Raw genomic sequence first — 16,254 nt, forward strand, 5'->3', positions numbered from 1 at the left:
GAGCAAATGAAAAGATCAGCGTCCGGTTATTGATGGAAGGATCGGGGGGAGAAGGCTGTCACTCAAACACTTCAAATCAGAGCTGTGAGCTCCAGAGAGAATGATTTCCAAACCACTGGGTTTGATTTGAGCAACAGCACCAGGCTGAGAACTCACACCCTTCCCACAGGCTGTTTCCAGCGCTGCTGTTTGCTGCTGCGGGGCTGGGATGGGCATCAGGAAATCCTATGAGGAGAGGCTGAGGGAACTGGGCATGTTTAGTTTGGAGAAGAGGAGGCTGAGGGGAGACCTCATTGCCCTCTACAACTACCTGAAAGGAGACTGTAGAGAGGCGGGGGTTGACCTCTTCTCCCAAGGGAATAATGACAGGACCAGAGGAAATGGTATGAAGCTGCGGCAGGGGAGATTCAGATTAGATATTAGGAAGAATTACTTTACTGAAAGAGTGGTCAGGCACTGGAACAGCCTGCCCAGGGAGGTGGTGGAGTCACCATCCCTGGAGGTATTTAAGAAACATGTAGACGTGGCACTTCAGGGCATGCTCTAGTGCCCAAGATTATAGGTTTGTGGTGGGGTGTAGTGTGTGGGGTTGTGGGTGTGGGGTTTAGTTGGTGGGTGGTGGTTTTGGGTTTGTTGTTTTTGTGGTGGTGTTTGTTGGTTTTTTTGGTTTGTTTTTTTTTTGTTTGTTTGGGGTTTTTTTATGTGGTTGGACTTGGTGATCTCGGAGGTCCCTTCCAGCCACTAAGATTCTGTGATTCTGTGATCAGGAAGGCAGGGTGAGCCAAATCTCTGCCTGGGGATGGTTCATTTAACCAACAGAAAGTCCTTTGCTGGTCGCATCCATTCCCATGCAGCGTAAGGCACTAAAGCCATCCATCCGCCTCGCTGATGGTACCCAGAACCTCCCGGGCTCTCCCGGGGGACCACCAGCCCGGGGGATGCTGCAGCACCCGCCGGGGGCTGCTCGGTGCTTCGGGGCCAGCAGCCCGGAGCAGCTGCAGCCGGTCTCTCTCTGATCCGTGAGGAGCTAAATCTGGAACAAGTCCTCTGAGATCAGCGGCGTTTCCCTCGCATAAAGCCACTGCAGGGGAAGGCAGATTATCCCAGACCAGATGGCACTTTCCGCAGCCGCTGCCGGCTCCTGACGGGGCGGGTAGGACTGTCTGCACCTTCCCCAGCTTTTACTGGGCTCTTGTGCTGACGTTGACTTCAGCACGAGGACCTGGGAGACCACGCTGTCCTTTCTTGCTTGTCTACCTTATTTTTCAAGAGCTCATTTTCATCGTTCATAACCACAGGCCTGGCACCTTCAAACATGTTTTGCTAAAATAAAGTTAGGATTCTTCACAGGAAAATTTAGGATACACAGGCATCAATGCTTTTGGCCATCTTGAGGGCTGAAAACTTCCATTTCATCAAATAAAAGCCTGAAATTGTTCCTCAAGCCATGAAAATGTTTAAGCATTGCAAGGCTTGTGATTGAATCACGAGATCTATCAGAGCTGGAGAGTGCAGAGCTGCCCTTTTTAGTCTCTCGGCCAAACACGGTCATTGCAGCTCATCTACAATCCCTACCCTGCTGCTGTCCACACTCGAGCCACACACAGAACTGTTTTCTCCTGTTGAGCAGACTCTCCATCAGCAGCAAATCACCCTGAAGTCCCAGGCTCCTTCCAGGAGCATTGCTCTCCCTCTCTCAGAGGACGTGAGCAAAAGAGCCTTGTACCACCCAAAGCCACTATCTGGATGGTTCATCTTTTTTTCCTGAATAAAGGAAAACCTTTCCCAGCTCTGCATGAGCGTAAGAGTTTCAAAGCTGGCTGTGTTTAAGCAAAACAGAGATGGGATCTAATACTTATATTGGAGAGTAATTTACAGTCTTGCTCATGTGGTAGGAGCTGTAGGAACGGAGAACAAAAATGCTTCATTTGAAAGCTTTGCCAAGAAAACCAAGTACGTACCAGACATCTAGCTGATTTGATTTTCTTCAGTTGCATTTGCCACAAGTAATAGTGTAGTTGCTGAGGGATAAAAGCTGGTTCTGTAAGAACTTCTGGCACAGATGAGAATACGCTCACTCTTGAATTTCCCCAGATAAAAACTTCTTCCTAAACATCTGTGAGGTCAGACGCTGTCACGCACATTTCTGTGAGAAAATCAAAAGAGGGAAGGTGTTCCAAACATTGCTAGATACAATCAAGATTTAGAGACTGCAAATATATTTGCATGTCATTTGCACGCTCTTGGTCCCGCTCTAATCAACAGCGTAACATCTGGACCTGTATTCTTTGGAGGCTTTGAAGAGCAAAGCACTTTTATGTCAAATGAACTTCCCTTTTGCTTCAGTTGCAGACAGAGAAAGACATCAAAATAACAGCAGGCATAATAAATGGCTAAATTATACATCATTTTTCATTGTATAGATGCCCTAATCACGCTATGCATATGCTTTCCCTTATACATTTTATAGCTGCGGCATGAAAAGCTCTCTTTGGAGTTATTTTGTGCAGGTAGATTTTAATTTGGGGGAGAGAGAAATGGAGCAGACATCTGTGCTCCATTACGTAGCTTGAGTTTGATTTTGAACAGAGAGGAATGTAGCAGAGGTCTGTGCTCCGCTGTATAACTAGAGTTTAATTTCAGGGAGAGAGAACAAAGGCCTAAGCAATATTTTTCCTCTGCAACTTCATAGCTATTGTGCCAGCTGAGAGGCAACCTGTACCCGCATCCCTCCAATCCCTGCTGTACCTTGACCATTTATAACCTCAAAGGGAAAGGAGCAGGAATATCCGATACTCTCCTCCGGCATATGTCGTTTTTCACAGCGGGCGTTTAATGCCTGGCCATAATATTTTTCTATAACCCAGCATGCAAGTCAAAATTCCCAGTGCTTTCAATTACTGGACATCTGAGTGAAGAAAATGCTGCTGATAGGATTAAGAGTGGTGCAGGTTAAGTGGCGCGTGGTGACCCGTGGGGACCTCGGAGTGGCTCCAGGAGCTGATTTCTGCAGCAGGAGCAGGACTGTGTGGTCGGTGCTGGGTGGCCAGGGTCCTGCTCCTCCTGCCAGGGTGAGCTGGGCAGTTGTGGCTGCTGATTTCGGCAGGGATGGAGTATGGCGTGCTGCAGGAGCAGCCACATGCCTGCATCCTGCATCTAGAACGGGTAAGAGCAAGCCCAGAAACGCTGGTGGTGACACAAGCCCCATGAATTTCCTGGGGGCAGGGCTGGGTCTCCGATTCTCTGCATTCTTTCAAGCAAGATACTGCATCTTCAAGCGGCCATTGAAGGAGACAACCTAAGTTGTCTCTTGTGCTTATAGACACAGCGGTATGACCCCCAGGAATCTGAGCTGATGTGATAATATGCTGCTGGTTCTGGGAACCGCAGCAGGTCTCCATACGTGAGTGAGCAGCCCAGTCGCACAGCATCAATGTCAGGCTGCACCAGTCGTGGTGCTCCTTCAGAATGACGTTGTATGTCATGGTAGAGGTCTGTGAAAAACAGCCCAGTGATCGCTCATCCAAGATAAATGGTGCGATTATCGTGATCACATAGACCATACGAGAGATACCAAACGGCAGAGCAGAATACGGCACACACCGTTCAGTCTCTCTGGCTTCATTTGGATGGAGCTACCTGTGCTGTTTGTGCATCCCTGTGCACAGAGCATGGTTTTAAGCACAGAGAAAAAGGATCCTTTAGATGGGCTGAGGCATTTTCACTCTGGATTTAAGAATAAGAACTGTAAGTGAACATACCCTGAAACGTTTGCATCAGAAAGAAAAGTGGCATCAATGCTCACCTGAGGCAGGAGGGGCAGAGAGCTCTGCCTGACACCTCGTGCTCTCTGAGGCTGCAGAATTTATCAAGTGTCAACCCCAAGTATGGTTTGGGTATTTGGGCTTGCCTTTCACTCAAGATTTATGTGATACCTGGTGTGATGAGTTCCCAAGAGCTCGCTCAGTGAGGGCTCAATGAGGGCTCTGGGATGCAGTGCCTGGCGGAGGCAGGAGGGGAGTTGCAGCCCACCTACTTCATCTTTATAAGTGTGGAAATGGTAGAGGAAAAGTCAGCAGAGGTGAGAAGCCTCTGTAGCCCTCAGTCCCTTGTCTCCAGCCAAAACACAGTCCAAAGAGCTTTTATTTTAGTCAAAAAGAATAAAAAAAGAGATGTCAGTGTCACAAGAAATAAAGAAAAAAATAACTCAATGGATGACCCACAATCAATAATAGGAATCCAACCAGTAATCTCACCTGTTACAGAATTTTCAATGGTCACCACAAAACAAAACACCTGAAAATAACGCAAGTCCCTGAATAAAAACTGCTTTTTGAAAATCACTTGCTCTGGGGGGATGCACAGAACTGGCAGCTGAGGGGCAGCAGAACTGCCGTGTGCATCCCATCAGCATCTTCTTCCTAAAACTCCCTAGTGCCAAAAAGCTGCTTGGTACCCTTAGGTAGCAGGAAGCCTTAGGGGTTTAACTGTAATTACTAGTCTGAAAGGTGTGTTCAGGAAAGATGTGATTTTAAGAAGTCTGTAAACTTTTCTAATTCCCGAGTCCCGTGTTAAGCTGTAGCGGCTGCATTAGGTAGCTTGGGCTGTGTGTTACACTTACAGGCACTCCCAGGCTGCTTGTCTAGGGTCCTTTTGCACCTCTTTCTTCAGTTTTCCTCTTAAAAAAATGCAAACTTTTCATGAGTAACAGTCTGAGGAAGAATAACTCACCCCTGTTTCATTAGAGAATAGCCTGAGCTTGTAACCTCACAACAGGGAGAATTCTGCCCCATCTTTTATCTTTAATATATGGGGCACTTCTTGTTACCACTCTGTGGGTAGAAATATCCTTTCAGAAGCAAAATCTGTATTCCCTCGCAACAATATTCAGCAATCAAGAGTCTGACTAGCTCTTACTGTTTCCAAAATGGATGGCATAATTAAATGATTTAAAGCCTGCTGTAATCAGGAGTGCACAGTCAATGAATATTCAAGCTGCTCTCATTGTTAGGGATGATAAAGAAATGTCTTTGGTTTAGGTGGGTTATTTTTTATTGTCTAAAGAGTCATCCAGAAGATGGTGCCACAGTTCTGCCTGTAAAATGAATGCCAGCCCAGAAGAGAGTCCTTGCACGGGGAAAAAATACTTCATAGAAATTTAAGAGCAAACTTATTTTCAAGGACAGTTCAGAGCTCAAAACCTGACATTTAGTCTGTGTTAAGGCTCTTACTGAAAACTAGGGCAATTTATCTTTATTGCTTTTGCTGTGTGTCACTCCAGGCAAGGTCACCCATCACATCTTCCTGTTGCCTCTGAAAAAGGGACAAATCTTTGGGTACTTGTTAAACTGCTCTTTCTGGGTAGCAGCAAGCCATCAAAAACAATAAATAAGACGAGGACAAAATAAGCCTCTCTCTGGATGTTTTATGAGGCTCCAGTGGACGCAGGAAGTGCAGCATAAATAGAGTCCGTAGCTGTTTCTTTCAGTTAAGGGAGGGAGGCATTTCTGAGGCTTTGTGTCACTGTAGAAAATGATGATGTCAAGGCTGCAGATCCTTGTAATCAGATTAAATAATCTGATTTCCATTTCACAAAGCTTTGCACTAGCACAGAAGGAAAAAATGAATACTGAGATTGGTACGAAGCAAAATCTTTGCTCCTACCAAAAGCGGGCATTTAATTTTTCCTTCCATTACAATTTTCTGTTGTCTGAGGTCTCTTCTCTGTAGCTCAAGCAATTTGTCATCCGATTAGTCTGATGAAGCATAGAGAAGTCATTTGAACTGTAAATTTTCTGCAGGCAAAATAAAATGCAAACAAGAAGAGCTTCCTGTGCCTGCCAAAGTGATGATACTCAGAATACAAATAAGAAAAAGCCATGCTGACAGCATAAGCTATTTTTATATTCTGTCATTGGCTCCCGGGCATGGCAGTTTGAACAGGACCGCATCTGTATTCCCAAACCCAAATAAACCATGTAGTCTTAAGTGAAGTTCATGTCTTACAGAATAGCTGTTTAATCACAGTGAAAGGATACATTGCAGGAAGGATGAATCATGATGTTGATTCACACTCAAGCTGTACGTTTACTGTTTGGATCAACCCGGACAGAAGAGCTAAGGAGAGGAGGGTTTCCTGCTGCTGACATGAGAAGAGCAGGAGAAGCCAGCAGGGATTTTTGTGCTGGCAGCAGGAGCTGAGGGCTCTTCACATTGCTGTTCAGTCCTGGAAATCTTAGGAGCCCACAGCGAGACCTGGCTTCTTGTGGTGGCTCGACATGCCTGCACGGGCATGTTCAGGACACAGGTCCTCTGCCACCCTCCCATGGTGACCTCCCAGCTTCCCCAGGGTGGCTGGTTTCATCACCTTAAGACTACCTCTAGGGTAAAAGCCTTCACTTGGATAGTCTGAATGTAAAGGGTGTTAAAGGACAGTGGATGAAGAGGGATGCTGGGCTGGGTCTGTCCTTTCCCACAGCCTTAGCATCTCTCAACCTCACCCTCACGTGGCTCCTCTGTGAAAAGCAGCTGTGGCCTCATTCCCTGCTTTGAAACCTAAGGCATTTAGAAAACACAATCTCTTTTTCAGCACTCTTCAGCTGCTGAATTATTGTACAGACATATTTCACCTACTCATTACCTGCTAGGATGCACTTAATGACTCTGGGTAATTGCAATAACATCTTGCTCTTATACACCGTTTGCCATCGGTGGACCTCAGAGCCTTTCAGGAGGTCAGCATTAGCATTAGCAACAGGCAAGGTTTCCCACAGAAATCAGAGCTGAAAGGAGAACTAATAGGACTGTAGCTAGCAAATGGACCGTGCAGTCACACAGAGGCCTTGATCCTGCAAGTTGTTTCCAAAATAATCCTCTGCAAAATGTTATCAGAGCAATAGGAGACTTTTGTGATGCAAAGGAACTGCTGCTTATGAATTTCTGGAAAGTAATCTTTCTTTCTCTAGACGAGCATCAAAGGGGAACTACTGCCAAGCCAGGGAGTGTTTTACTATCCAGGCACTATTAATTCACTGCCATGCAATATTATTTAAGTAACGCCATTAATTCTCACCTCCTGAATTAGAAGATGACTCTGCTCTCTGCCATGTGTCACTTTGCAAAGCTGGGACCTTGTCTGGGTTTGCACAGACAGTCCCACGGCACTTTGCACTTCAGGGAACCATCCTTCTCTGCTTCAGCAGAGAGTGATGCCTCGGCCCCACTTCCCGCCAGGGATGAATTGGGCAGCCATCCAACCCAGGTGAACTGCCCACCCAGTCATAGAATTATAGAGTCATAGAATCGTTCAGGTTGGAAGAGACCCTTGGGATCATTGAGTCCAACCATCTACCCTACTCTACAAAGTCCTCCCCTACACCATGTCCCTTAGCACTGCATCTAAACGGCCCTTAAACACAGCCAGGGATGGTGACTCCACCCCCTCCCTGGGCAGCCTGTTCCAATGCCCTATCACTCTTTCGGTGAAAAATTCTTTCCTAATGTTCAATCTAAACCTACCCTGTTGGAGCTTGAAGCCATTCCCTCTCGTTCTGTCACTAATTACCTGTGAGAAGAATCAAACCGGGGGTGATAACCAAGCCCATCACCAAATTTAAATTTAGGTCTTATCTTTATCGGGACAAGTGGCTGAAGGCTTTGCTTCTCCCCTCGCCCTCCCCGGCGTTTGCTGGGCTGACTGCTCAGCAGCTGCTTGGGCCATGTGGTTCTCTGGCAACTGCGGGACGCTCAGTCAAGCGGCGGCTTGAGTGGCAGCGACGGCCACGTCGGGAAGGGATGATTGATAACCCCACGGGAGCCACGGCTGCGTCTCCACCCACGCTCGCTGCCAGTCCCTTTCAAGAGCGAGACGCCTCTGTGCCGTGCTTTGCTTTTGATGAGCACGTATGGCAACACGTACGGCAACACAGGCAGCGAGATGAGTCCATCAGGCTTTTTACAGCTTTGGACGAGCCTGGCTATGACTTTATCCCAACTTCACCTCTGAGCATGCTGGATATGTTCGGGGATGCTCCCGGCACGTCCCAAAGCCAGGAGCTCTCTGGCAAATCGCTTCCCACCCTGGATGCCTTGGGTGTAAAACACTATAAAAGCCTGGTGAGGATGTTGAAAGGGCAGGAGATGTGTCCTGTGACCTCACTGAGTGATGCAAACCTGTGGACTCTAATGTCAGTGCTCTCCCAGGCCCCAGAAACCCTTCAAAAGCCAGCAGAAGTGGCTAATTCCCATACATTTTGAGAAAATGGTGAGAAAGAAGTTGATCTATCAACTTTCAATTTATTTTACTTTTTGATCAGCCATTTTTCTGTGGGAGGAGGTGAGAAGTTGGGAGCTAGGCAGATCCTTGCTGGTGCTGAGGACTGGGAAGATCCTGCAGCTAGGAGATGCCAATGTTGCGGTGACTTAGCCAGCAGCAGAGGGAGGGCTTACAGGAGAGCTCTGAACTGTAAATCCGTTCTCACTGAAATCCACCTTACTCAGGTTTGGAAGAAAGGAAGGGAAAAATAATACCCAGATTATTAGCAGTGACTTTTGCTTTTTTCATTAGGACTTTACCCTGCAGGAGAAAAAAGGGAAGGCAGAGCTAACGTCATGGATAAAATTGAAGCCCAAACCTGATTTTCATGCTCTATTTATTACAGTAGATCAGAGGTTTTGTCTGAGATCCTTGGGAATGTAAAGAACAGTGAGTTTGTTAGAGCAAAGCAGCAGTTGCATATTTTCTCCTGCCTCAACACAGGAGTCAGCTGTTTTCTCAGAGTGAACTGGGTCCTTGTTGAAAATCTGACCTCAGGAATTAAGGTCCTTGACGCTGGCTGAGACTTTGACCCCAAATGCCTTATGCATGCACCAGTCAGCTGCGACTGGGCTGGAAACCAACTGCTTTCCCCTGCGCTGGAGGATGCATCACCCTGGGGTGCTGCAAGAGGATTTATCTGATGCTCAGGCGGTGCCAGCGCCAGGCTCTCCAGCAGCGAGGACACTGGGGCACAGCTCGGGTCACCTGGAGACCCCCTGGCTGGGTGGGTATGACAAGAGCATCCATGATGCTAGGACCACAGTCGGGTGCAGGAGCAGGAGGGGTCACTTTGCAGAGCTGCCCGCTGTGGGCAGACACTGTGGCAGTGCAGAGGGGAGGCACCCAGCACCCAGCCACAGCACCCCCTGAGCACCCAGAAACAAGGGCCCCTCTTTCTCCCTCCGGACAAGTGATCTCCCCAGAGATGCTATAGTTTTCTGGCTGCTGTTTCAGATGCATGGTATCCTCCTGGCGCAGCAGTTGGGCGTCCGCATCCGCTCGTTTTCTCTTTCCAGGATCCAGCTGGGTGCCTTGGGGGCGTTAGAAATCCTCTAACGTGGAATTAAACCGAAAATCCCAGCTCTCGGGGAGAGAGGGCTGCGTTTCTAGCCTGAGCTTTGTCTTTCAGGGAAAATGGCCTCACTTAGCAAGTTAGCTGTGAGAGCACGCGGGCTGTGTGCCAGCAATGCTATCATCTTGCTATCGGCTGCGTGCTGAATTACTCGCTATTCACTGACCTTTTAGCAGATTATTGGAATTATATTGAATTTCAATGGAGTTTGCTGGAGCCTGCACCACTTTCAGGCCTGCTCTCTCTGCCCTCTGTTAAATCTCCAAGCTGGCCAGCACTCACTGCTGGAGCCAAGGCAATGGGAACAGTCCTTCTAGCTGGGTGGCTGGCGTGGTGGCTTTCCGTGGGTGTGACCATCAGAAAAGTTGTGCTCTGAATCCAAAAGCAGCACGACTGTCACGCTCGATAATCAAGAAAATTTGTTTTTTTGGTTTTCAGTAGCAGAGGTGCAGTTTTTCCCTTGTGGGACACTTCATGCTGAGGTAGACACAAATCAGTGTCTGCATTCATTGGCACAGAAATAGGTTTTAGATTGATATTTCCTTAAATGAACATAACAGAAGGTGAGGAGGAGAGAAAATAATTAACAGATTCAATCACAGAATTGCTTTCAAAGCTCTTCACAGGTATTTGAGAAGGAAAGTACCTAACTGATGGTTTTGAACATGCCAACGGTAATCAAACGGTGTCAGGTTGGTGGAGTTTAAACTGGGGATCTCTAGCTGGAGCTGGAGCTGCTTTCCCAGCCGGATGAGACCCTTCTAGGAACACCAAGGAAACATTTCACTGCAGACAGATCAGCACGCGGAGGAAGGAACGCAGCTCATGAGCCACAGGAGGCATCGCTGGAAACTTCTCTCCTGTGCAAGAGTCTCACAGAGTTTCTCATGACTTTCTGTCCTATGAAAATTTCCTGAGTGTACTTGAAATGGAGCTGAGCTGGGATGCAGGGACTTGCTAAGAGCAGAGCCTGTTCTCTACTCTTCCCTACCTGCGTAGGCAGCATTAGAAATCAGGACATCAAGGACCTCGACTATTTGTTGATTCATTACAAGGCCTAGGGCTTGTAACCCTGGACACCACTTCAGTACCAGTAACAGCGTCACTTCATATCCATTTACTTCTGTGACAACGTTCGAGTGCTGAAATATGCACTTGTGGCTTCCAAGCCTGTAGTTCATGCGATGGGTGACACATCTAATAATCCAAAATACATTTTCTACTAAGCTCCCGGTAGCAGGAAACTGTATTTGCAAGGTTGTACTTGTGCCCCTGCCTGGGCTATTTTGGGATGTCAGGGAACGGGGTGATTTGCAGCCTCGGCTGGTGCTAAAATCAACCACGTTGCCTTTCCCCAAAACTGTATTATTTGTAGTCCACTTATGCAGCTCGTATGGGAGCTGTACGCTTGTGTGTGAGGCTCAGGCACACACTGTCACCTTAGCTACATTTCTAAGCATTACACTAAAAAATTGCACACATAGTAGAACCTCAAAAACCTGACAACACTTTCAGTGAAGAACAGCTATTTTAAATAGTGGCACTGGAAAAAAAAAACAACAACAAATTAGTACTTCTTAAATTAACTGAATTTATTATTGCAAAGAAAGTGACTGTTTCTAAGCTTCCCCTTTAGTAAGTGTAATCATTTAAATCGGTGCTGCTAAGAACGGCCAGCACCCTTTCTACTGCAAAAGCGCATAATATTGGTAACTCTGATCGTGGCGGGGCAACAGGAAAATGAAATATTAGGGGACACCTAATAGCAGCCTTCCAGTACCTGAAGGGAGCCTACAGGAAGGCTGGGGAGAACCTGTTTAGAAAGGCCTGCAGTGACAGGACGAGGGGAAATGGCTTCAAGCTGGAGGGGAACAGATTTAGATTGGAGATTAGGAGGGAGTTCTTTACTGTGAGGGTGGTGGAGCACTGGAACAGGTTGCCCAGGGAGGTGGTTGAGGCCCCTTCCCTGGAGATATTCAAGGAGAGGCTCGATGAGGCCCTGGGCAACCTGGTCTAGTTGGGGGTGTCCCTGCTGACTGCGGGGGGGTCGGACTAGATGGCCTTTGGAGGTCCCTTCCGGCCTGGGCAATTCTATGATTCTATGATTCTATGATTCTATGTAAATGTTTAATCCTCGAGCACAACCAGTTTTAATTGGGTTTTCCTGCAATTTGCTGAGCTGCCACTGGATGGGGCCGAACGTCTCCTTTTTGGGAGAGAGCCCCGGCTTTCCCATGCCGGGTGCTTGGGGCAGCGGGTGGGACGAGGCCCAAAGCTCACCCACCCTCCGGTCCTTTGAATCCATCACCATCTTCTGGGTCTGGCATGCTTTTCCAAATCTCACCGTGCTTGCTTTGCCTCTTCCTGCGCTCACGGTTGCGCTAAAATTGCTCTCTGAACTCCACGGATAAAATAGAGTGGTACCCATCCTGCAACTGATGGCAAAGGGCTGGTAGGAAGCATCTGGCTGGTTTGGACAGGTCAAAATGCACATACACAGAGCTGACTTCCCCAGAGAAGCCAGGGCATTTAATTTTCCTAACTTTGCTTGCTAAGCTGTGGCTAAGTATGTGTCCAAAAGCTTCATCAAAAGCCTGGCCAACAGATCAAGGGAAGTTTTTTCCCCCTCCCCTCAATGCACCTGGTATAAATCATCCAGTTTGGGGTCTTCTAGTTGAAAAAAGATGTGGAAAAAGGTGAGAGGGACTCCTGGAGAGCTGGGGAGGGTACTGTGGCACATGGTGAGGGGCACAGCATCAGAAAATCACAGCTTGTAAATATATGCCTTGGGGCTGCTGCTAAAAGGAGCTGTTGTGCTCTGTTCCCTTCTTGCTGGATCAAAGTGCTGTGGAGCGATAGGACGTCAGATGAGCTGACCATGAGCCATCCTTTTTATGGCCTTATTCTTGCTAGAACTAATGTATAGAAAGCAGTAAGTGTCAAGGGTTGATGAGGAAACCATCCAACCCCAGGCCTTGCACTGCTGTACCTGGGTGGCCTTGGAAAGACACACACTCATGGAATGGGGCTCCACTTCTGCCCTTGTTTTCCCAGCAGAGCCATAGTTTCCCCACCTTGAGTTGAGGTTTGAGATGACCCGCTTTGGGCTGCCTTCCTGCCGCTCCAGTACCAACTCGCAAGCAGCAGGAAGGCTGGGAGGTATTTTCTCAATTCAGAAACAGGTTGAGTTCTTTCAATCCTTTGTTTTCTGCTGAAGGAGATGAACAGGCTGCAGAAAAGGTAAATGGCACTTGGCAGTACCTCCGTCTGAGCTGGTGCCCAAGTCTGGGTCTCACATATATTAAATAAAACACCAGTATTTCAGTACATGTACTCTAACCTGGAATCTCCTTGGCTGAACTAGCAACTATGTGAAAGTCATATGATATGTTAATGAAGAATAACCATCTGAGGACTTGAAAAGATAATAGTCCAGTGTCTATGCACAGGTGGGGTGTATATGTATTGGGAAAGGGAGTGATTTCCCATGCTATTTTAGCATTTCATTGCTCCGGAGTCACCATGCTGAGCAGCACTCATGGTCCAGTTGAGGGTGAGGGCTTCAAACTTCCCCCTGATTACTTGGCATCGCTCGTGGAGCGCACCACCCAACTGGGCCAACGTTGCTTGTTCCAATACTTCACTGTCTGTAAAGAAACTCCCTTATATTGTGCAAACATGCCGTATGCTGGCAGGCAAAGGAGTGGTGCTAAATTGCATCAACTCTGAATATGAGCTTAAACATAGAGCTCTTTTTAGAACACCAGAACCATCTTCGTGTGATGAACACAGAGAAAGTAGCTCATTACCAGCCCATGGGAAGAATAAGGCTGGGCCAAGGGACCACAACTTGCTAGGGATAGGCCTTTTCCTCCCTTACATGATCACAGCTACTTGTAGGCAAGCACTTCTAATTGCTTCCATCAGAATTTATTACCTCAAACTACTCAATAGTGAATTGCACTGAAGTCTCCAAGGATCTGGGGAGAGGAGGCATTAAAGAGGTTGTCATCTCTGTCAGTCAAATACAATAGCTGATTTGTAAACCAGGAGAAGTGTGGCAAGTTTAACAGGCTTGGACATCCACAAATTGCTTGCTGATGGTGTCCCCAGGGGAGACTATTGCTTATGATAGTTAAGAAAAGACTCATGTGAAAACTGGGCGATGATTTCAAAAAGTTGGATAACGGTGAGAAAGCAGCATCTTTTTAACAGAACATCAGGCTAAAGAGGTGGTAAAGGAGCTGTTCCTCAAAGAGCTGCCCAGGACTGAGCCTGTTTCATGTATTAACAGCCTTTGCAAGCAGTGTGTGCTAATGAAGTTTAGCAAGGAAAGCAAGCTGGAGGCATTTTCACCACACAGAAGATCTGAGCACTGGGGAATAAATATGGGATGTAATTTAGTAGAATCAAAGCACCAGGTAGTGCACTTAATGAGCACTTCTGCTCTAAGTTGAGGGCATACTATTTGGAAATGACTGCTCTCCATGTATCTGTTGCTAACAGGCTGAGACACTTTGAGTATGGATCAGGGAAATGGGATCCAAGGATGTAGCAGCAGAGAGCTTGTTCTAATGCTAACATGGGTCTAACTGAGTGCTGGTGACCCCTCATCCCAAACGAAGAGGTCCTGAGTGGGATTAGTTGGATGCTGGGGGTATCTGGGAGAGGTCTGGGAGAGCTTGGCTCTCAGCTCCGAGCTGAGCTCCAAGCATGGCTCCTTTCCTCAGCAAGTGATGTCGGTGGTGCCAGGCAGCGTGGCACAGCATAGCACAGCACGGCATGCCACCTCAATTTGCCCCACCAAGGACGCCTCCAAGTGATGCTGAGAGCTGAAGGCTTTGCTGGCCATGGGGCTGGTGTGTCCAGCGGGGAGGCTCCTGGCAGCTTGCCAGAAGCAGGGGGACAGGGAGGGAGCAGTAAATTGGGATAATTGGGAAAAATAAGCAGTCGCAGATTTAAGTGTGAAAGAACAATATTTAGTTGATTAACTTTCTGGGACAGTGAGATTGCTGCAGCTGAAGGGGAGGAGCGAGTGCCTCTTCCAGACCCCTCAACTCCACCCCCAGGTGACAGGGACAATGAAGGGCTTGCAGATGCCTGTTGTGTTTGCAGCTGAGAACATCGCTTTGTTCTGCCGGACCCTCTGTGCCTCCCCTCCCTTCACATTGTGGGGCTGAGAGGGGAAAGTCCCCACAGAGGGGTGAGCACCACTGCACGTTGGCATCCAGCTTACGAGAGCAGTGCCTGGGGGGTTCCGTAGGCCGAAGCCCCTGTGATGGTGCTGCTGGCTCTGCTCCTTCCTCACATTCCTCCTCCTCCTCTCTCTGCGGGCAGCTCTCATCAGCTGGGCACTGCCTCCGGGATTGGGAAGGATGCAGGGAGCCCGAGAGCGAGCAGGGATGGTGCTGCCAGCAGAACTGGAGAGGCTCTTATCAGCGCAACGCAGCACCCAGCCATCCATATTCATTTCATCCCCAGTCATTTTGATTTTCTCTGGGTTTGAGAGAGCTAACAGAGGGCTCCCCCTTTGAAAGAAAGACTTAATAATTATTTTTTTCCCATTTCCTCTTTCAAAATTCCTTCAGAAACAAAGAATTTTCCTAGATATTTTCTATATGAAACGATTTGCTTGGTACAATTTCTGAGGCTGGCTTGGTAATTAAGATATTTTGAAAGGTAACTGTTCTTGACCACATTCTTCCAGGAAAGGGCCACTGGATGCCTGGTCATTGAACGGGTCCCAAGTCTCTGACTGGCTTATAGTGCTCTGGGGGCAGCACAGCAAGATTGAGAGGGTGTCTGCAGGGGGCTGAGATTTTAACGAGAGCAAATCTCAGCCACCTTCACAGCACCTTCCTCAAGGGAAAGTTAAGGGCTTGCAGAGTGTTTAATGAAAAAGGCTATAATACCATCTCTATCTTAATTAAATATAAGTAGAAACCTCCAAAAATTATATCAACTTCATAGAAGCTTCTGTGAGCCTCCCTGCAGCCTTGTCATCAACTCTGCTAGTGCTGGTGGGCTCCCTTAGTTGCCTGCAAACACTTTTCCTCCTTCAAAATATTCCTAAAATGCTCATTGGTTCCTATGTCTCAGAAAGCTCAAGAAATTTCAGACATAAGCACACACCAGAAGGATTGGAAAGCAAAAGAAGATCATCAAGTTTGGCTCTTTCTCTAGGTGCCATGGGTAGGGGTAGGGTACAGCTCTCAGGGTAGTCTCTGTCCTCCTTCTCCTCCCAGGAAGCCAACACAGAGCTGCAGAAGACCTTTGCTGCCAAGGAGAAGGATGCATCATTTTGCTGGGTGTCCTCTAAAGGCAGAAAATGGCAGCACGAGGGAGCACATTCCCAAGTGCCTGGCTTGGTGTGCAACTTGGCTTTGGAAGACCTGGCACCGTGCTCAAGGAGATATTCATTTTGGCCAGTGCCACTAGAGCTTGCGCTTGCCTTCGCCAAGCTACGGGCAGGGCATGATGCCAACCACCGCAGAGCAGCCCTGCGTGGCAAATCCCAGTCAGGGGTTCACTCTCAGATGGACATGGGTCTCTTCTTTTGATTATTTGAATATTGAAACACGTATTTTGAGGCACACTTAAAACAATATAACTGCTGGATATTTGATAAGTACCCTGATAACCTACAGCACTACCCCATTGACGTCAACAGCTGTTGAGCATAAAATAACAGTGGGATATTTTTAGAACTTTCTACACAAATACCACTCAAATATCTGCACACTGTCCAACTAAGTAGTAATGTTGTGCTGAGTTTAATGAAATATGAGGTTGGTGTGCAAAATTTCCTGCCCCCAACCTAGGAACCGGGGCCCTGAAAATTTGCTTCAGCTTGGCCATGCTTTCA

General features: G+C 47.6%; 1 protein-coding gene across 1 annotated transcript in view; it reads left to right on the forward strand.

Annotated features, from left to right (window-relative positions):
- The first annotated feature begins 3,108 nt into the window (after positions 1 to 3,108).
- CADPS (Ca++-dependent secretion activator) overlaps positions 3,109 to 16,254 on the forward strand; it is a 350,522-nt gene continuing 337,376 nt past the window's right edge. Inside the window, exon 1 of the mRNA XM_014946638.1 lies at positions 3,109 to 3,165. Within this exon, the coding sequence (XP_014802124.1) occupies positions 3,109 to 3,165 (57 nt within the window). The remainder of the gene's footprint in view (positions 3,166 to 16,254) is intronic.

This window comes from Calidris pugnax, unplaced genomic scaffold (assembly GCF_001431845.1).
Source record: "Calidris pugnax isolate Ruff unplaced genomic scaffold, ASM143184v1 scaffold81, whole genome shotgun sequence".
Classification (NCBI taxonomy): Eukaryota; Metazoa; Chordata; class Aves; order Charadriiformes; family Scolopacidae; genus Calidris; species Calidris pugnax.